Genomic DNA, 22,051 nt, shown 5'->3' with positions numbered 1-22,051 from the left:
CAAAAGAAGCTGTGTCGGCAGGTAAAAAAAAAACAACAGCTGTTTCTCACAGGGCAAAACCTGGAACACCAAATTACTATTCCATTGTTTGCTTCAAAATTAAATTTTGTTTGATTCCAACTAGTTCTAGTCAAATTTTTGTCTATAGACCAGGTTAAAAAAAAGGATAAACAGAATGTCTGCAGATAATGCATGATCAGGTGGTTGATGGTGATGCCAAGAGTACCCAACAACATCCAGATGCTCACATAAAATGGGATTCAGGTTCATAAGCCACCCAAGGAAATGCGGCTCTTTATTTTACGTAATACTGTGTTACTGTGCCCAGAGCTAACCTGTAGCTCCAGGAGAGTACAAAGTGTTTGTATTCTTCATTGTACACAGTGCCTCAGACATGGTAGGTGCTCAATAAATATTTGTTAAATAACGAATGACTGAACTGATTTCAGAGCTGGGATGGGATTATTTTCAACAGGCATCCCTGCCTAATGCCTCTTTTATCTGATAGCAGACACCTGAAATGTCATCGCTAGCTTCCTTCAATATGCAATACTTCTGAGAGAGATCATTACCTGAAGCCCCCTTTGTCATTCATACCTTGGTGTGAAATGTTTCTTGAGACCCCAGAGGGAATTACAAAAGAGAAGCAAAGTGCCCAAATTCTAGGGTCAGGAGAAACACTTTTCTGACTTCCCAGTTTTGCCGGGGTAACCCAGGCTCACCACGAGCCCGGTGAGGGACAGTCCTGATCACAGTGGATGCTGAGAAGAGACCATTATTCCAGTTTTGCCCTCAATTCTATGAGAGCTGTGGGAATTCCAGCAAAGTCCCACTTTAGTCAAATGGGGCAGGAAACTGGTTCTTTGAGACTCCTCAGAGGAGGAGGAGATGATGAACATATTACATGCCTCACAGGGTAAAGGAAGCCAAAAGAGTAACCCCCCCCCACCTCCAAAACAGGAACTAAGAGGCCTTACACATCCTCCTAATCCTGAAGAGATGTGGGGCTCCTCCTTGGGAGCTGGGACACCCTGTGCCTGGAGCGCCCAGGAAGACACTATGAAGGAAGCAGGATGCCAAATGGAGAGGTCAGAAAAGGCTCGGATTCTGGGCAGATGCAGTGGCTCATGCCTGTAATCCCAGCACTTTGGGAAGCCGATGGGGGTGGTGGATCACTTGAGGCCAGGAGTTCAAGACCAACCAACATGGAGAAGCCCCAGCTCTACTAAAAACACAAAAATTAGCTGAGCCTGTTGGTGTGCCTGTAATCCCAGCTACTGGGGAGTATTGGGGAGGCTGAGGCAGGGGAATCACTTGAACCTGGGATGCGGAGGCTGCAGTGAGCTGAGACTGCACACTGCACTCCAGCCTGGGGTCTTAAAAAAAAGGGGGGGGGCTAGGATTCCCCCTGAATACTCCTGTAAGGACTCTAGTCCTTCATGATGTAGTTTTACATAGATATTTGAGAAAATTACTCAGTTATTACACTTACCAGTTGCTTGTGTTTTAAAGAATGAATGGGCTGAATTGCACTTTAACCAGCATTCAGAAACAAGATTCTAGAATAATTATATGGTTGGTACTCAAAGGATGGGCAACATGGTGAAACCCCATCTCTACTAAAAATAAAAAATTAGCCAGGTGTGATGGTGGGTGCCTGTAGTCCCAGCTACTCAGGAGGCTGAGGCAGGAGAATCACTGGAACCCAGGAGGCAGAGGTTGCAGTGAGCTGAGATCACACCACTGCACTCCAGCCTGGGTGACAGAGTGAGACTCTGTCTCAAAACAAACAAACAAACAAACAAAGAAAACAGAGGGTAATAAGATAAACAGGTAGTAAGATTCCCTGGTGGAAGTGAAGGTGTCCTCGTGGAGAGCAGTTCTTTCACAATCTAGATATAAGATTCATATTACCTCTCCGACCTCATGTACTATCGAAACTCAAAAACAAATAAAACCTTTTGAATGAAAAATGAAGAGGCTGAGGCAGTTCCAAGAATTCATAAATAGTGACTCAATGAAGGGACTGCAAAATTCAGAGGGAAGCATGATCTAAACGTCATAAAAAGGATCACTGCCGGGCGCGGTGATGGGTGCCTGTAGTCCCAACTACTCGGGAGGCTGATGGGGGAGGATCGCTTGAGCCCAGGAGTTCTGGGCTGTAGTGAGCTATGCCGATCAGGTGTCCGTGCTAAGTTCGGCATCAATACAGTGACCTCCCGGGAGCGGGAGACCACCAGGTTGGCTAAGGAGGGGTGAACTGGCCCAGGTTGGAAACGGAGCAGGTCAAAACTCCGGGGCTGATCAGTAGTGGGGATAGCTACTGCACTCCAGCCTGGGGAACATAGTGAGATCCTGTCCCTTAAAAAAAAAAAAAAAAAGAAAGAAAGAAAGAAAAGAAAAAAAAGGATGATTGAGAGAAACCGAATAGAAATGTGTTTAGTAAAATGTAGCTGAAGGTTTTGCTGTATATTGGACTAGAATCTGGAACAGAAACAAATTTTCAGTCAGATCCAAGTTTCTGTTTAAATTGGAGCAAGGCTTGCTGTGGGTGACAAAAACCTACCGAGACAACTGCCGTGGCCTTCTAGTCAATTAGTCCATAACCCCACAAGCAGCACACAAGTCTCAGCATATGGGCATGAGGCCAGTCCTGCTGCCAAATTAGTGAGACGGTTCCTTTGAGTGGTGAACTCCTGTAATTAAAGGTATTCTCATTCCTAAGGACTGACCTTCTTAGAGCCAAGTCTGCGCCACTTAAGCCTAAACTGGGTAAGAATTCAGTGGCCAGCAAATCTTAGCTATAAAATAGTCACTGAATCCCCATCACAAGTGATTTAAGTGCCCGTTCACAGTTTCAGTGATGTCATCCCAAAGTTATTCTAATCATCTCCTAATGGACTTACTATTTTTCTAATTTCTTTTACTCCCTCTTACACATCTGACCCCAAGTCAAAATTGTTGTCGTCAATAATACTTTTAACATGATCACCATTCTCAAAAGCTTTGATGCCATCAAAACTCTTAAATGGAATTAAAAGATCAAATCATGGGCTTTAAAGTTCTCTAAGAGCTGCTGGTTCTCTTCTTTCATATTTCCATCTTACTTGCTAACCAGCCAAGCCAAGTTCCTTAGCACAGAATTGTACCAAGAGCTATAAACGCTATAAAAGTGGATGATCAGGGTTCATCCTTTTGACCAGGCCAACTCTGGGAGTGTGTCCTAAGGAAATAATCCAAAGTACATGGAAAGGGGCTGTGTGCAGTGGCTCAAGCATGTAATCCCAGCACTTTGGGAGGCCAAAGTGGACAGATCACTGGAGCCCAGGAGTTGGAGTCCAGCTTGAGCAACATAGTAAAACCCCATCTCTGCAAAAAAATACAAAAACACTAGCCCAGGTGTGGGTGAACTAGCCGGATGTGAGTGGCACACATCTGTCCCAGCTACCTGGAAGGCTGAGGTGGGAGGATTACTTGAGCCCAGGAGGTTGAGGCTGCAGTGAGCCATGATTGCACCACTGCACTCCAGCCTGGGCAACAGAGTGAGACTGTATCTCAAAAAAAAAAAAAAAAAAAAAAGTATATATACAAAATATCAATGAAATGTTTGACACCACTTACTTATTCAGTGGAATAATAATTAAGAAAAGGATGTGTCATTATCTTGATGGGATACTATGAAGCCATTACAAACAAATGAATGGAAAAGCAGACTTGGGAACTTACTTTTATTTTTGATCCCTCTCCCCAGGCTTGGAAAATTAAAACAATGAACAAAAACAAACAAGGCCAGGTACAGTGGCTCAAGCCTGTAATCGCACTTTGGGAGGACAAGGTGGGCAGATCACCTGAGGTCAGGAGTTTGAAACCAGCCTGGCCAAAATGGCGAAATCCCATCTCTGCTGAACATGTAAAAAATTAGCTGGGCATGGTGGCACACACCTGTAATCCTAGCTACTTGGGAGGCTGAGGCAAGAGAATTGCTTGAATCTGGGAGGTGGAGGTTGCAGTGAGCTGACATCACGCCACTGCACTCCAGCCTGGGAGACAGGGTAAGACTCTGTCTCAAAAAAAAAAAAAAAAAAAAAAGGAAAGAAAAGAAAAAACCCTTGAGAGTGTATACTCCGCAAAGACAGAAGTGTCCAGCTTTGTCATGTTCCACGCACAGTGAGTGGGATACAGCCCAGGCAGGGCAGAGAGAGCCCCAGCGAAGGCATGCACACTCTCAGAGGGAAGGAGCTCAGGACTTGCCCTGATGAAAACTTCTCTCTCCCCAACTTTCCCCACCCCTGACCCATCCTCAAACTACCGAGCAGTGTGTTACAAACAATATCCAGTTCTCACACCTTAGCTTAGTAGGAGGAAGAAAAGTGGTCTCAAACAAGGAAAGGGTGTCAATAGTTTTACAAACTTTCAAGCAAATAGAAAGCGTAGACAGGGCTGCCCACCTTAGACCTGGCCCCTGCACCAGCCAGCCACAGGGCTCTCTACATCACCACAGTAGGCTAAAGGCTTTTCCGTGTTCGCTGTTTGTTCTGAGGTTTTTTTCGCTGCATTTTGCCTGTTACACGCCCCGCGGGTATGAACCCTGGTCCTGACCTCCTATCGCTGAGTGTCTCCCCCAAAGCTTACTGGCATTAAAAGGAAGGGAGGGAGGGAGAGAGAAAAAAAAGCGCCGAGAAGCGGGTGCAAGTGGGAAGCTCTCGGTGAGCAGGTGAGAGGGCAAAGGCACCACCAGCACCTGGGAAAACAGTCTGCCCAGGCTACAGAGCAACGGATTCCTTTTAGGCGGAACTGAAGGCAGCCTACGAATGCAACAGGGTTTTAGGAATAAGGGGCCTCTGCAACCTGGCCACAGACTGCAAGGAGCGGGAGAGCAGGGTGGCGGGCGGGGGTCGTGGGAAGCGGGGAGAGCAGGCTGAACGCAGGCTAGACGAGCCGAAGACCCCAGGCCGGGAAACCACACCCGCAGGAGACCCCGCACTTGGACTCCCGCTCCGCTGGGCCGAAGGGCCGTAGGGCAGGCTCAGATGTGTGGGGGGCGGGAGGGAGAAGACCCGGCCCTCTGCCACTGCCTTCTCTCCTCCAAGCTACCGAGGTACCAGTCATCTCCCCCGCTCTCCAGTGTCTTTCACACGCTCCAGCCCCCAGTTCTCCCACCCTCCAGGACCTCGGGAGTTCCCAGACCAGCGCCACCGCCTGCTCCCAGTCTTGTGGCCTTCTGTGAGTGACTTAACATTTCTGGGCCTCAGTTTCCTCATCTGCAAATGGAGATACAGTGGCACCTAGGGGATTGATTGTCACGAATATCAGGTGAGTTCAATACAAGCAAAGAGTTTAAAAGAGTGCTTTATCCCAAAGGAAGGTTCGGGGAGTTAACTTAATGTTGACTCCTCTGGGATTGCGTCTCCCACCACCCTCTTCTTAGCCAGGACTCGGGTATTCTCTTCCCTCTGCTGGGCTCCCGGTCTGCATTCACCGACTCTATAGCCGAGGGAGCAGACCCCAGACCGCGCGCACTGACTGCCTGGGCGGGGGCGGGGCGCCGCGGGGACCTGGCACCCGGCGGCGTCCTGAGGGGCCCTGCACGGCCCCGCGCCTTCCTCAACCGGGACGCCCGGAGCGCGCCAACCCCGCCAGTGGAACCGCCGGGGCGAGCCCGGGTTCCGGAAGATGGCTTCCGGGAGCCCGTGCCAACATGGAGGCCCAGCCGGCGACGGGGGCATTGGAACGGCCGGGCCAGGCAAAAGCGCGTCTCTCCCTGCAACTCCATGCTGCGGGCCGATCAACGCTCGGGACCCGAGGCTTGGAGAATGAGAGCACACGCGGTAGGAGAAGGGTCGCAGGTCAGGACTAAGTGAAGGGCGGCCAGAGGCGGAGCAAGGCTGAAGGGAGGCGCCGGCAGCGTTTCTGCCGAGAGCGGCTCGTTGGTCTAGGGGTATGATTCTCGCTTCGGGTGCGAGAGGTCCCGGGTTCAAATCCCGGACGAGCCCAGGCTTTTGCCCTTTACACTCAAAACATTAAAAATATATTTTTCCTCCTCCCGCCATGGTACATTCAGAAATTTAAATGAAAGCATTCTAGTCTCATGAGCTCAAATGTTGATCCCCTTTGTTTTTTTGAAGCGAGGGACCGTGTGGGCTCAATTAATACAATGTATGGTTACTGTACGCCGAAGGGCAACGCATTCAAATTGCTTTGTACCATTTAAAACACATGCCTATTGCGGAATCCTGTGCACGCCTTTAACGCCTCCAAACGAGCAGGGGGCGTCATGGATTAGCAGGTCGCGGGATTCGGGAATGGGCATTTCCAAGGAAAGGGGGCGCTCAGCAAATACTCCACCCTCGGTGAGGGGCACTGTCGTGGATGAGTTTAAACAACGCCATAGGCAACAGAGAACCGAGCTTCCGAGCTCCCTATACACGCGCCGCACCCAAGAATACACAGCTAGGAACAACGTTTTCCTCGTATAATACTGCATCACTAACAAAGTTTTTACATTTTCACGAGGACTTTTAATGTTTCAATGTAAAGAGTGCCCTAAGTTTCCAAAGGTCTCAATTTTGTGTTTTACTCTGACTGAGATTTATTACGTTTACTCATCTATCTCCAAAATGCGCAATTCGGGATTCTGATTCCAAAAGAGGGCTCGTCCGGGATTTGAACCCGGGACCTCTCGCACCCTAAGCGAGAATCATACCCCTAGACCAACGAGCCGACCTAGAAATGTGTTTCCCGTCACTCTAAAGGAACGTGAAGCTATTTAGTCCCGCGCCCTCATGTGGTCGTTTGCATGTTAGGACTCTACCTTTTGATTGTATCTGTTTTCTTGTTTTCTTTTTTTTTTTTTTTTGAAACAGTCTTGCTCTGTCACCCTCGCTGGAGTGCAGTGACACGATCTCTGCTCACTGCAACCTCCGCCTCTTGGGTTCAAGCGATTGTCCTACCTCAGCCTGCCAAGTGGATGGGACTACAGGCACCTGTCACCACGCCGGCTAATTTTTTTTGTATTTTTAGTAGAGAGGGGGTTTCACCGTTTTAGCCAGGATAGTCTTGATCTCCTGACCTTGTGATCCGCCCGCCTCGGCCTCCCAAAGTGCTGGTATTACAGGGGTGAGCCTGGCTGTTTGTTTTCTATAGATATTGCGTTTCAATTTTTTTTCTTTTTGGTTTTGCTCTTTGAAAATCAGTCACACAGAAAGAAGAAAGCAAAGTTGTCACTATCAGTATAATATCGACCTCTTATTTCAAAAGCTGTAATTTAAATTATATTAATGGTAATAAATGGCAATAAATGACAATGTCACTGTGGCAGATTCCAGACTCTGTCCCGTTACTGAGTTCTGGACGTTTCATTTGTTCTCTTTCCCTTTCTTCAATAATGTTAAAATCTCAGTTTCTTGTCCATATTGTTTTATTATAGTATTCAAAAGCCCTACCTATCTAGCCTTGTGAATCTCATCTCTGTTTTCACTCAGACTTTTCTCTTCAGCTGAAAACCCTGTTTGCCTTTGGATAAATCCCAAACTCTAACCTTCCCAGAAAAAGATCCTTTAACATATCAAAACCAAATATATGTGGTAAATAACTGAGTTTCAATCTTATATCCTCCAACTGTAAGTTCTTACAGTGCAAGACACCTACATCAACACTGAATTTTACTGTAGAATTGGCAACCAATTGTGTGATTGCTGTTCAATTTTCCCAATATCTTTTTTTTTTTTTTTTTTGAGATGGAGTTTCGCTCTTGTTACCTGGGCTGGAGTGCAATGGCGCGATCTCGGCTCACTGCAATCTCCACCTCCTGGGTTCACGCAATTCTCCTGCCTCAGCCTCCTGAGTAGCTGGGATTACAGGCACGCGCCACCATGCCTGGCTAATTTTTTGTATCTTTAGTAGAGATGGGGTTTCACCATGTTGACCAGGATGGTCTCGATCTCTTGACCTCGTGATCCACCCACCTCGGCCTCCCAAAGTACTGGGATTACAGCCTTGAGCCACCGCGCCTGGCCACGATTTTCCCAATATCTTTAATTAGAGACAGTAGGCATAGCTTCTTAACTATATTTTAAAGTCTTAAATACTTAGCATTGAGGCTTACCATAGGAAAGCTAGTGCTCAATGAATAATTCTGAATGATTACAATTTGTCCCAAATTCCTTAATACACATTTTAGGGTTTTTGTTTTTGTTTTTGTTTTGAGACAGGGTCTCACTGTCACCTAGGCTGGAGTGCAGTGACATATCATGGCTCACTGCATTTTGGTACTTCCGTTACCGGAAAAAGGGTTCTCCATCCAGACCCAGAAGAGAGTGTGCTTGGATCTCCTGCAGGAGGGAATTCAGGGTGAGTTGCAGAGTGTAGTGAAAGAAGCATGTTTATTAGAAACTACTCTATTGCAGAGCAGGACATCCTCAGAAAGTAGGAGAAACACTCTTTTTTCTTTTTTACGGAGTCTCACTCTATTGCCCAGGCTGGAGTGCAACCTCTGCCTCCCGAGTTCAAGTAATTATCCTGCCTTAGCCTCCCGGGTAGCTGGGACTACAGGCACCCACCACCACTCCCAGCTAATTTTTGTATTTTTACTAGAGACTGGATTTCACCATAGTGGCCAGGCTGGTCTCAAACTCCTGAACTTGTGATCTGCCCGCCTCACCCTCCCAAAGTGCTGGGACTACAGGCGTGAGCCACAGTGCCTGGCCAGTTTTTCTTATATAGTGGTCTTACCTATGTAAAGCTAAGCTAAGCTGTGTCTACATGCGGGAGAGCAGACAACATGACAAAATTTGTTACTCTGTTGACTTAAAGAGGACAATTCTTGATATTTTAGCATGTGAATACATCAAACCATAACTATGATGATCTTGAAGGCATATATTGTTGTGGCTAGTAGGACATTTGGACTTCCTGCTGTTGTAGGAATGAGTCCTTCTAGGTATCTTAAAACTGTTTCCTTAACTGTAAACATCCCATGACTATGGGTCATGACAGGCAAGGAATGTGCCTTGTTAGTCCTAAAATGAAGCCAAACTTAAAATGGTGTTATTCTAGCTTTCGTAGGCTGCTGCTTCCCTAATGTGCTAACAAACAGTAATTGCAAATTGTCATTCTAGCAAATAACCAAGATAGGAAACAAGTAGAGTGACTATCTTAAATAGACCTATTCATTAATTTTATTTCATGTCATGCATTCATCGATTTATCCATTAATTCATTGCTCATTTCCCCCCCACCCACCCACTTTCGAGACAGAGTCTTGCTCTGTCACACAGGCTGGAGTGCAGTAGGGCGATCTGGGCTCACTGCAACCTCTGCCTCCCCGGTTCAAGCAATTCCCCTGCCTCAGCTTGCCGAGTAGCTAGGATTACAGGCGCCCACCACCACACCTGGCTAATGTTTGTATTTTTAGTAGAGACCGGTTTTCACCACATTGGCCAGGCTGGTCTCAAGCTCATGACCTCATGATCCAACTGCCTCAGCCTCCCAAAGTGCTGGGATTACAGTTGTGACCCACTGTGCCTGGCCTGCTCATTCTTAACAAACATTTAGCAAGTACCATGTGGCCGACTCCAAACTGTCTACTTTCTTCCTATAGTTTGACAACAGAAAATAATAGTTTTGGAGTTCTAGCACTGTCTTCACCCTTTTTTGTTTTATTTAAAACTGCCCTAACTTGAGTCTTCAGTTCTTCTTAGGGCTCCAGGAAAGGAGGGAGGATAAGAATACCTTATTTATTTATTTATTTATTTGAGACGGAGTTTCGCTCTTGTTACCCAGGCTGGAGTGCAATGGGGCGATCTCCGCTCACCGCAACCTCCGCCTCCTGGGTTCAGGCAATTCTTCTGCCTCAGCCTCCTGAGTAGCTGGGATTACAGGCATGCGCCACCATGCCCAGCTAATTTTTTGTGTATTTAGTAGAGACGGGGTTTCACCATGTTGACCAGGATGGTCCCGATCTCTTGACCTCGTGATCCACCCGCCTCGGCCTCCCAAAGTGCTGAGATTACAGGCGTGAGCCACCGCGCCCGGCCAAGAATACCTTATAAAATGTTAATAAGTTCTAGATTGCAAGGATAGTTTATTAATCAAAATCTAACTTGAAAAAACGATGCCCTGGACACCTAAGAAGTTTATACTGCTTTTCTCCTAAAAAGGAGGAATATATAGAGTATAACTTGTTAGAGAAAATAATGTAACCACTTCAGATATTTGAAAGCCTCAGTCTCAAGAAGTCTCTCTGCTCTCTTTACCCACTTGAGTTTACTACAGCTATTAGCATTTTAGTTTTTTTCTCCCAACTTCTAATTCTCTCTAATCATTAAAAAGGAACTTGTCTTCTACTCAGTAGGCTAAATACTTGAGTATCTCATTTGAATGTCATAACGATGATGCACAAAGGCTGACAATAGCAAAACTCAGAATATCGGTTGCTTCATTGACAGAGGGAAATATCCCTATTTGGTAGGAGGAATGTCTGCGTTATCTGTCCAGGGCACATTCTTTCCTAGAATTTGGTCCCTGAGAAGCAAATGTAGTACACAGATAGTTGCAGGGCCCAGGAAGATACCGGGTATCTTGAGGAACACTTTATCTCAGCTACAGTGAATGTAGAAGTCTGGTGATACAGCCTTCTCCTATAAGAATTAACACCTCCCTAGGGACCCTTTGACCCTCCTTCCCCCAATTTGGTGTCCCTGTCCCCAGTGGAAGGAGATCCTAGAACTCTAATTTTCCAACTTGCAAAAATTTCTAGCAGCAGTGCTTCTGGATTAAGACATACTTTGTTAAACTGATTTGGCTTCAGGCAAATCTTTCTCAAGATGGCCTGAGGATTCCTCTTTGAGTCTTTCTGATTGTTATCCACCAGGAGTCAAATTCTCAGGGTTCCTGGAACACCACCCACATTCCAATTTTCTTCTGGCAACAGATCTCAAAGACAAGGATAGACAGGCTAGAAATTGGGATTCTTTTTCTCTTGATTATACTTCTCACCCAATTTATCATTCTTTTCATGAAATGTCTCTCAAATCCTGTCTTCCCATCACCTCTGTCAATACCTTATTTCCTGCTCTCTTCACTCTTGCCCTGCCGCAGTGGTTACCTTTTTAAAACACAGATCTGAACTTCTTACAGCCCTTTCACCACTCTCCACTGCCTCCAGAAGAAACACAACTCAAGGCTCTTCAAAATATGACTTCAGCCTGCTTCTCTGGCATTCTCTCTTCCCCTCTTTCCCTCACTCCCCTCAAGTTGCAAACCACAAAGAATTCACCTAATGTTTCTCACACCCGGTAGGTAGTTTCGGTTCTCTGAGTTTGCTTTTCCTGTTTTCTCGCTGGTGAACTTTTATTCATCCTTTAAAGCCCACCGTAACTGTTTTATCCTCGGTGAATCTTTCTAGATGCCTCTTGGGCCAGTGGTTTTTGGGAGAGGGAGGTATATGTGGCTGAGGTACATCACAATCAGCAGAGAGGCTTTTAACACTGCTGAGAGCCACTGTCCCTGCAGGCTTTGGGTTTCTCCTTCATTCACTCTTCAAGCATTTTCACAAATGTAATCGAGTAGTTGTTTGTGTACACTGGTAGACAACATGCTTCTTGAAAGTAAAGCCCAGGTGTTCTACATCCATAGTTGAATCAATGCATTGGTATCTTTCCCAACCTACGGCATTTGAGACACAGTTCAAAACGATCTGCTGACAGAAATAGGGCAAAGTCATTCTGGTCTGCTTTTTTAGTTTTTTTTTTTTTTTTTCTCACTAATGTTCTTATGATTTTGCTGTACTACAATGTTAGCTAAAACAGCACAGATATCAGGAATGGCATTGGTAAGACTGACTTTAGACAAAACCCTGAAGTGAGAGGTTGCATTTCGGTTCTCACCATATTCTCCACTCTTGTCCTAATTGTCTAAAGCGTGTTTCCCTTTCTCACTATCAGCCTCCCACCTGCATCTTCCCCTTTTCTCCTTCACACTTATCTTTCCTGTGCCCCTGTCCCTCCATTTTTCCCTTTTGTAAGCCATTTTCATAAAGATCCTTCCAAATACTTCTATTAATTGGGCAACCCGTAGGTGGCAGACTGCTCCGGGCCAAGGCAACCCAAGGCGAGCAGGGTCAGCAACCAGTGTCGGGAACTTGTGCATTCTAATTTTCACAGACACAGACAGGAACGCTGACATGCAAATGCAAAGCAATCCAAAAGCACTTTCATTTTCTTTCCAGGTAGTAGGAAAGAGTTTCAGATTCCCATCCTTCTGAAACCAGGAGGGAGGTTCCTAAGAGGTGGTTAAGGCAAAATGGAGACTTCTTTTTAAACCACCAGATTTCTCAAATTGCAACACATACGTTATCTAGTCCACGCGAAGGACAGACCTTGGAGACAGGGCAAGGGGAACATGATCTACGTAGACGACTGAATCATAAGTCTCTCCCCCATCAATCGAATGCCTCACTATTTTTCTTTCTGTTTTTTCTTTCTTTTAAAGGTAAATGAATTCCTTCTTTTTCGTTAGGTGAGGCCGGCAGAGACCAAGAAGAGCTGAAACAGAGGCGAGGTTAGTACCCAGCAAAGACCCGGGGCGAGGAGAGACAATGAAGAGGATCGTGGGGCTGGACCCTGAGAGAGGCTGAGGAGATGCTGGCTGGCGCGGCCAGCAGGCGGCCAGCCACGCAGGCAGGCGTAGGGCTCGGCGTGGCCTGGGACCGCTGCACACCCGGCCTTCGCGCGGGGCCAAGGCGCCTGGGTGGGACCGAGGAGGCGGGGCCTTCCTGGCGGAAGGGTGATGGACAGCCTGTCTTTCCAATTGCGTCCTTGAAAGGGAGCAGGCAGGCCAATGAGCGGACAGCGAGGGCCGAAGCGGGGCTGAGGCTAGGGTGCAGAGCTGGCGAGCCGTGGCTGGGGCCGGAGTGGGGAACGCAGCGTGGAGGTGCCACCCGGTGTGGGTGGCGGAGAGATCAGAACCTTCTTCCCCAAGCGGAGCCAACCTCAGGGGGGACCGGGGCTCAAGGACGCTGCGGCGGCGACTGCAGCGGCTGGACCATGGCAGCGCCCGCCGGAGCCTGGGCGGTGATTGCAGCTCCAGACAGGAGGCGCTGGCCGTGGTCGGTGCTGACGGCGGCTCTCGGGCTCCGTGAGTGATGCCAGCTCTGGGGCCGGGGCGGGGGGCTTCCGGGCCCGGCACACGCCTCTTGCGGAGGTCGCAGGTCAGGCGCGCGCGCTGAGCGCGGAGGTGGGGAGGGGGCATGGCCTGCGCTCTTTGGGGCCGAGGGAGCCCTGCCAGTGGGGAACGCGGGCCCCCGGACCGACCGGGAAGGCGGAGAGTCTCTTTCTTCTCCTTCCTGGATCCCCGAGTGCGGAGGAGGAGGGGAGAGCGCCCTACCTTGCTCCTTCCCGGGGGACGGTCGGGGGTAGCGAGCCTGGCGGGCGTCTGCAGTGACCCCTCGCGGCGCCCCTTGCCTTCTCCTCACGGTGATTCTGGATCGTCTGGGCCCTACCGGATTCCGACTTGGGAACTAGGGTTCTGGAGTTCCCCACCTTTGGAAGGTGGCGGAAGGTTGCAGGTTATTCATTTGCAGAGAGGGCCTTTGTTGGTTTGTTTCCTGTTAAGCAAGGGTTTTGTGGTACTTGTAAGTTCCCTTTCCTAGGCTCTCATTCACTTTTAAGTCTCCGTAATAAAAGAGTCCTGGAATCTCATATGTCTTATTTCCGTGGTCTACAAAACTTCAATTAAAAAATATAGTTACGGCCGGGCGCAGTGGCTCACGCCTGTAATCCCAGCTCTTTGGGAGGCCGAGGCAGGTGGATCACGAGGTCAGGAGTTCAAGACCAGCACTGCCAACAGGTTAAACCCCGTCTCTACTAAAAATACAAAAATTAGCTGGGTATGGTGGTGGCTCATGCCTGTAATCCCACCTACTCAGGAGGCTGAGGCAGGAGAATTGCTTGAACTGGGGCCCGGGAGGCTGAGGTTGCAGTGGGCAGAGATTGCACCACTGCACTCCAGCCTGGGCTACAGAGTGAGACTCCGTCAAAAAAAAAAAAAAAAAAAAAAAAAAAAATATATATATATATATATATATATATATATATATATATACACACACACACACACACACACACACATATTAGTTACTTCTAGGTTAGAATGCAAAGAGCTAGGAATACCAGGAGATGGCCTGACTTAAAAGAATTAGGTCAAATCCATCATAATTCCAGACGTAGCCACCATAATTTGACAAGACATAAAGCATTAAAAAGCATAGTTTTCCTAAAGGAAAAAAACCTCCTTTTTCTTACCAAATGTCATGACCAAGCTTATGGTAAACCTCGGGCTCAATTTATGGGAGTTGGATGAGTTGTTTAATGGACATCTGGAGTGGTATCTGCCACAGGACTTTCTGTGTAGTTGTTCAAAGCAAAGTACTTCTTGCTGTCTCCGAATATGGTCAAATAACAGTTATAAAGAGGGCCAGCTGCTAAGAAACCACGTAGAGTTTTTTCATTCCTTTTGTTTTAAAAATGTCAGTTGCGGCTGGGCACGGTGGCTCAAGCCTGTAATCCCAACACTTTGGGAGGCTGAGGTGGATGGATCACGAGGTCAAGAGATCGAGACCATCCTGGTCAACATGGTGAAACCCCATCTCTACTAAAAATACAAAAAATTAGCTGGGCATGGTGGCGCGTGCCTGTAATCCCAGCTACTCAGGAGGCTGAGGCAGGAGAATTGCCTGAACCCAGGAGGCGGAGGTTGCGGTGAGCCGATAACGCGCGATTGCTCTCCAGCCTGGGTAACAAGAGTGAAACTCCGTCTCAAAAAAAAAAAAAAAAAAAAAATGTCAGTTGCATCACAGTATCTGAATACCAGAGTTTACTTAGAAATTTCTGTCTTCATGGAAAAGTTCTCAATACTTGGATCGAGGAAACTAGGTGATGTTCTGTTGAATCACCAACTGTTCCACATAACCCGTGAATCTAGGGGTTGTAAAGCATAAATGTAAAAATTTCCCCACCCTCCAGAGGTTGACAGATGATGACATACTTTGTATGTATAAGACATAATTCATTCTGTATTTTGTCTTTGAAAAAAAACGTTGAATGTGTTTGTTGGTGGTAGTATTTGTGTTTAATCAAACGACTTAAGTTTATCCGAAATATATTTAAGACAGAATTATTGTGCATGAGAGGTCAGACATTGCTATGGAGGACAAAGCAGATAGGGTGATCTTACTTAAAATCAGGGTATTAAATGTAGCAGGAGTGCAAAACTACCTAGTCGTGAAAAGATCACCAGAGTAATAGCCCCATATACCTTGGACGTAATTCTTCAGTAATGAAGATGAAGGTTGATATGTAAAAATCAGCAGCTGATGTTATTGGTTCAATTTAGAAAATTATTGAATATAAAATTCTTGCCAAATCACCTTTTTTTCTGGTCATGGATACTGCACATAATAGTTCATCTTTTTTTTTTTTTTTGAGACGGAGTTTTGCTCTTGTTACCCAGGCTGGAGTACAATGGCACAATCTCAGCTCACCGCAACTTCCGCCTCCTGGGTTCAGGCAATTCTTCTGCCTCAGCCTCCTGAGTAGCTGGGATTACAGGCACGTGCCACCACGCCCAGCTATTTTTTTCTATTTTTAGTAGAGACGGGGTTTCACCATGTTGACCAGGATGGTCTCGATCTCTTGACCTTGTGATCCACCCGCCTTGGCCTCCCAAAGTGCTGGGATTACAGTCTTGAGCCACTGCACCTGCCTGCCCAATAGTTCATCTTTTACAAGAAAGCTTCTCAAGTTTGATCAAGACAGTTAACTTAGCAAATATTTACTAAGCACCTTTTAAGTGTTAAACATCGAGCTACTCTAGAAAAGAGAGTCCTCACCCTCAAATAATTTGCAATTCAAGAAACACTGTGATTAGCAGTATAAGAAGTCTGTTTTTTTTTCTGAGGCGGGTGGTAGGAGGGTGGATCTCACTGTGTTGCCTAGGCTGCTCTGGAACTGAAACTCCTGGGCTCCAGTGATTTTCTTGCCTTTTCCTCCCAAGCAGCTGGGGCTACAGGTGTGTACCACTGTGTAAGGCCAGAAGCACATTGGTGAAGATGTACTGTGGGAGCTTGGAGGAGGGTCATTATCTCAGACTGTAGTTCGGCTACTGGAGGAAGGGAGTTTAAACTGAGTAGGCTTTGGGGAGGGGCGGAAGTACATACAGAGTTATGAATGAACCTGTTGGTGGTGCAGTATAGTGGGAGGTTGGAGTGTATATAAGGTGGATAGTGGGAGTTGAGGCAGGAGAGCCAGCCAAGGGCACCAACTTACAAAGGGCCTTCTCTGCCACACTTAATCTAGTGGGGATTTCTCTGTCTATTGAGATGGAAAGGATAGGTTAGAGTGGGGTGAGACTGAAGCCAGAGAAAGCAGAAGACTATTGTAATAATCCAGGGGAGGATGAGGAAGTTCTGAACTCAAGCACTGGGCTATGAAGAGAGGACACATATTCATGAGCCATTTAGAAAGTGTGTTTGGTAGAGCTTGGAAACTGATTAATGCAGGTTTGAAAGAGGAGGTGGATAAAATGATCATAGGTTTTGGACTTGGGAAGCTGGGCATATTTTTTGCCTTTGCACAGATTGGGAAATAGGAGGCTTGGGGGAAGAAGATGATGGAGATACTTTTGAGTGTGTTGACTTTGAGATGCTAGTAAGACATCCAAATGGAGATGGGCAGAAAACAATTGGATAGACATTTCTGGAGGTGTGGAGAAAGTTCTTGTTGGAGATGCGGATTTGGAGAGTTATGTGGTTAATAGTTAAAGCTTAGATTATTTGGATGAGGTCATCCAGGGAAAATGTACTGAAGAAATAGCAGAGAGCCAACGACAGAGTTCTGGGGTATATGAAACCTGAGAAAGAGACTCTGTGAGTAAGAAAAAAACCAGGAGAATTTGGTATTTCACCATTGTCAGATGAAGAGAGAATATATGTAATAAGAATTCGCTGAATTTGGCAGTTGAAATGAGCACACAGTATATAAGGACTAAATCTCAGTAATTTGTACCATGCATTTCAGTAAATGGAACCTCTGTACATCTGATTGTGCTGCCCAGAAACCTAGGATCCCCGCTTGAATCTTCCCTGCCCTTCACATCCACTCAGTTCTCCCATCTCTAAAATGCATCTGGAATTGATCTTTTTTCTACCTCCACTCCTAGCCTTTTAGTCAGTCACCATCATTTCTTGCCTATATTACTGTGACAGCCTCCCAGCTGCTCTTCGTCTTTTACCCCCTCTTGGTTCTTTTTTGTTGTTATTACAGAATCTTGCTCTGTCTAGCCCATGCTGGAATGCAGTTGGGCAGTCTCGGCTCACTGTAACCTTTATCTCCCAGGTTCAAGTGGTTCTTCTTGTGCCTCAGCCTCCCAAGTAGCTGGGACTCCAGGTGTGCACCACCACGCCTGGCTAATTTTTAATTTTTTTTAATTTTTAGTAGACACAGGATTTCGCCAAGTTGGCCAGGTCTCGAACACCTGACCTCAAGTGATCGGCCTGTCTTGGCCTCCCAAAGTGCTGGGATTACAGGCATGAGTCACCACATCCAGTTCTATTTAATCCATTCTTCACACAACTACAAGAATGATTTTTGTTAAAATGCAAATCAGATCATGTTGCTTTCTTGTTTAAAATCCTTAATGGCTTCCCATTGCACTTGGAATGAAATCTAAACTTCCCATGGCCTTAAAAGCTCTTTGTGATCTGGTTTCTGCCTACCTCTATTACCTCAACTTGTACAACCCACCACCCCCTTCTCACTATATTCAAGCCACACTGCCATCTTTCTGCACTGTGACACTCTTTCCCACCTCAGGGCCTTTGGAATAGCTATTCTGATGTTGCCCAGGGCTGGCTTCTTTTCATCCCTGAGGCTTTAACCTAAGTTTCACTTCTTCAGAGAGGTTTCTCTGACCACCTTATTCTAGGGTAGTTACCTGTTACTATCTGCTGGCTCACTGTTTACTTCCTTGTTGTAATGTCTATTTGGTTTTTCTTCTCTCTTTTTTTCCCTCCATCAGAATCTAGGACAGAGATGGCATCTGTCTTGTTTATGGAAGTATTGCTAGTGCTTAACATAGTGGATATGATTGATGCTAAAAATATGTGTTAAATGGCAGTGAGGCACAGGCATGTCTCAATAACAGTTTGTTAGGAGTCTGTAATATGGAGTTAAGATTTAGCATGGTATAGTAGGTACTCAATACGTGTTTATGCAAGAAGAATATTTTTCCCAGCTGTGATTTCATACATTACCTGATTATTTCTCATCAGTTCCCTTGGCCTTTTACTTATTTACTAGTTGGTATAGTAAAATAGAAACTTAGTCCTGTAAAATATATATAATTTTTACACCAACTGCAGGATATTCACTAGGCTTAGATGCTGCCAAAAGAAAAAGATAAATATTAAGTAAAAGACAACTATATGCAAAAGTACATAAAATGCAAGTTTGTGTTTTCACTAAGTCTAATTTATTCACTTATTCAACTTAAATGAACACCTGCTGGGCACCAGGCACTGTTTATATTTGGGGATGCAGCAGGGAGCCTAGATGCTAGTGAGAAGTGGCTGACAGGAAACATCTACCCAAATAAATAATACCAAAGGACAGATTAAATTCCCAACAGTCACAACTTTTAAGAAAATATGATCTACTATGAAAATTTTGCAGCAAGTTTTTAAAAAACAGATCACTTTATTTGTATTACAAAATACTTTTAAAACTTATTAGCCGAGAATGGTGGCTCATGCCTATTATCCCAGTGTTTTGGGAGGTCAAGACAGGTGGACCACCTGAGGTCAGGAGTTCAAGACCAGCTTGGCCAATATGGTGAAACCCGTCTCTACTAAAAATACAAAAAATTAGCCGGGTGTGGTGGCGTGCACCTGGAATCCCAGCTACTTGGGAGGCTGAGGCAGAATTGCTTGAACCCAGGAGGCAGAGGTTGCAGTGAGCTGAGATTATGCCATTGCACTCCAGCCTGGGCCACTGAAACTCTGTCTCAGAAAAAAACAAAACAACAAACAAACAGACAAAAACTTATAAGGGATATGTTGTAGGATTTCTTTAAAGGTTGATTTTTCCCACTGAGTTTTAAAAATGTGGTTTAATTGGGAAAAACATAGCTTTTCAGAAATATTGCTGCTTTCCTTCCATCCAGTAGATGCTGGTCTACCTACTAAATGTTTCTCACCATCCCCTTTGCATCCACACTGAAGCTAATATAGTACAGCCACAATCACGTCTCTCCTGGATTATTAGAGCCTTCTAACTGGAGCCCGAGTGTTTCTGAATTGTATCTTTTATCTGAGAATTTGAATTATTTGTGTAAGCCCTGCATCTCATGTGTACCTCAACCTTGGAAAGATTTTAGTCTTGCTCCCTAAGACCACAGATGTCATTTTAGAGAGTCAAATGGTATGCTTTGGCATATAATTGATTATTGATTAGTCTTTGGCCCCATCAAAGGCAATTTAATTATTAGAGGAACTAGAACCATCTCCTGAGGTCTCAAGTGTCGTAAGGCTCTGAGGTTTGACCTGTAAGGCTGGTGATATTAAGTCTTCATGTATCTTCAATCATATTTCTTTCTTCCTTTTCCACTCTTACTTTGCTAAGTCATTTGACAATAGTAGTGCCCTAGAGTCCAAACAAAAGTCTTTGGAATTTTTGCTGCTATAAGAAAACAGAGGTCAGTTAGCTCCTTTCACCATAGTGTATAAATTGAGAAATTGTGTTTATCTCCTGGGACCTTTATATCTTTGCCTTTAAACCCCTTTATTTATTATTATTATTATATATATTTTTTAAGACAGAATCTTGCTGTGTTACCCAAGCTGGAGTGCAGTGGGGCAATCTTGGCTCATGGCAACCTCAGCCTCCCAGGTTCAAGTGATTCTCCTGACTCAGCCTCCCAAGTAACTGGGATTACAGGAGTAAGTCACCACGCCTAATTTTTTTTTTTGTATTTTTAGTAGAGATGGGGTTTTAGCATGTTGGCCAGGCTGGTCTCAAACTCCTGACCTCAGGTGACCCAAACTGTCTCGTCCTCCCAAAGTGTTAGGATTACAGGCATGAGCCACTGTGCCCAAACTATTCATTGTCTTTTTCAATGCCTGTGGCTACTATAATTTTTTGTTCACTTACAATTTTTTCTTGATCCCATTAGGCCTTTATCCAAGATGATTTCATTGATAAATCCTCCGTCAGTAGTCTTTGTCTTCTAAACTCAGAGTCTCTTTAGAAACTGTGATACTTTATGATACCTCTGATCTATTGTCAGAACATAGAGCTTGAGCAATTTTTTAGCAATAGTGGTACACTGAATCCAGTACTTAGGTTTAATTGATTGGAGTTAGAAATGCAGTATGTCTTTGCCTATCCTGTATGTTGCAGATAAGATTGCCACATAGAATGAAATCCGTGACTTAAGTTTTGCTAGGAGCATGCTGCAACCAACTGAACAAACCTTGATGAACTTGCAGTGAACATTTTTTTAACACTGGGACCCTGATACTGTACTTTGGGATCTGGGGAGTTTATTTTGTGCATTTTAAAAGATGCTGTTATCCGCCAGGCATGGTGGCTCATGCCTCTAATCCCAGCACTTTTGGAGGCCAAGGCCGGTGGCTTGCCCGAACTCAGGAGTTCAAGACCAGTGTGGGCAACATGGTAAAACCCCATCTTTACTGAAAATACCAAAAAATTGGCTGAATATGGTGGTACATGCCTGTAATCCCAGCTACTCAGGAGGCTGAGGCATGAGAATCGCTTGAGCCCAGGAGGCACAGGTTGCAGTAGCTGAGATGGTGCCACTGTACTCCAGTCTGGGTGATAGAGTGAGATACTCTGTCTTGAAAGACCCATCTCTACAAAGTAAAAATAAACAAAAAACAAATTATAAGTCCACAGTTCTTTTATCTGTAACTCCAGAGCCACAAAAAACCTTGAAAATTAAGTTTTTTCCTAAGTTTGATACAAATTCTTTGGCTGCAAAATTCAACCTGAAGCAGTAAGAGACTATTTACAACTGTGATCCTGTTTGATATGACTAATTGTATTTTTCACCACAGAGATATTAATGTGTTTGATTGCTGGATGCTGCCCTATACTCTTTTGGGACTATTACATAACATACAGTATATGTATTGTGTTTATTCTTTTTTTTTTGAGACGGAGTTTCGCTCTTGTTACCCAGACTGGAGTGCAATGGTGCGATCTCGGCTCACCGCAACCTCCGCCTCCTAGGTTCAAGCAATTCTCCTGCCTCAGCCTCCTGAGTAGCTGGGACTACAGGTGCGCACCACCATGCCCAGCTAATTTTTGTATTTTTAGTAGAGACGGGGTTTCACCTTGTTGACCAGGATGGTCTCAATCTCTTGACCTCGTGATCCACCCGCATCGGCCTCCCAAAGTACTGGGATTATAGGCGTGAGTCACTGCCCGGCTGTGTTCATTCTTTAGAGTCTGAAAAAGTCTGTGTTCTGAAATACATCTGGCCTTAAGGATTTCCTATTAGCTCGTTGGCCTGTACGTTATCTTATCTTAGACATTTCCTTCTACTCTTGTAAGTACTAAGAACTACAAAATATTGCCTGGGCAACATGGTGAAACCCTATCTTTGGGAAGATTGCTTAAGAGCGGAGGCTGAAGTAAGCCATGTTTACGCCACTGCACTCCAGCATGGGCAACAGAGCAAGACCCTGTCTCAAAAACAAACAAACAAAACTACAAAATACAGTTTAGTTCTTTAATTTATTTTTTCTTTTTTAGAAATGTGGTCTCTGTGATTCTCAGGCTAGAATGCAGTGGCTGGGTATTCACAAGTATGATCAAAGTTCCCTGTAGCCTCAAATCTTTGGGCTCAAGTGATCCTGCTGTCTCACCCTCCAAGTAACTGGGAGTACAGGTGTGTGCCAAACCCAGCTCATATTTGTGCTTTCTTGTTTTTTTGAGATGGAGTCTAGCTCTGTTGCCCAGGCTAGGGTGCAGTAGTG

At 45.4% G+C, this 22,051-nt stretch overlaps 1 protein-coding gene and 2 non-coding genes across 9 annotated transcripts in view; 2 read left to right on the top strand and 1 right to left on the bottom strand.

Annotated features, from left to right (window-relative positions):
- Window positions 1-5,073: 5,073 nt before the first annotated feature.
- MPZL1 (myelin protein zero like 1) overlaps window positions 5,074-22,051 on the top strand; it is a 65,745-nt gene continuing 48,767 nt past the window's right edge. For 6 of the 7 annotated variants that reach the window (XR_001908074.4, XR_013529563.1, XR_004736678.3 and 3 more), the window contains exon 1: window positions 12,512-13,134. Coding sequence is in view for 4 of the 7 variants with exons in the window: in XM_008985090.5 (XP_008983338.2) it covers window positions 12,639-13,134 (496 nt within the window). In the remaining 3 variants the exon portion in view is untranslated. Of the gene's footprint in view, window positions 5,314-8,210; window positions 8,350-12,511; window positions 13,135-22,051 lie in introns of those variants that run through there. The other variant, XM_078356353.1, reaches the window with a different exon arrangement.
- On the top strand, window positions 5,922-5,993 carry TRNAP-CGG (transfer RNA proline (anticodon CGG)). The gene has a single exon. It is a non-coding gene; the product is annotated as a tRNA-Pro (tRNA).
- TRNAP-AGG (transfer RNA proline (anticodon AGG)) lies at window positions 6,649-6,720 on the bottom strand. The gene has a single exon. It is a non-coding gene; the product is annotated as a tRNA-Pro (tRNA).

Source organism: Callithrix jacchus, chromosome 18 (genome assembly GCF_049354715.1).
Source record: "Callithrix jacchus isolate 240 chromosome 18, calJac240_pri, whole genome shotgun sequence".
Classification (NCBI taxonomy): Eukaryota; Metazoa; Chordata; class Mammalia; order Primates; family Cebidae; genus Callithrix; species Callithrix jacchus.
Note: the sequence above shows the minus strand (reverse complement) of the source record. Positions and strands in the feature narration are given on the sequence as shown.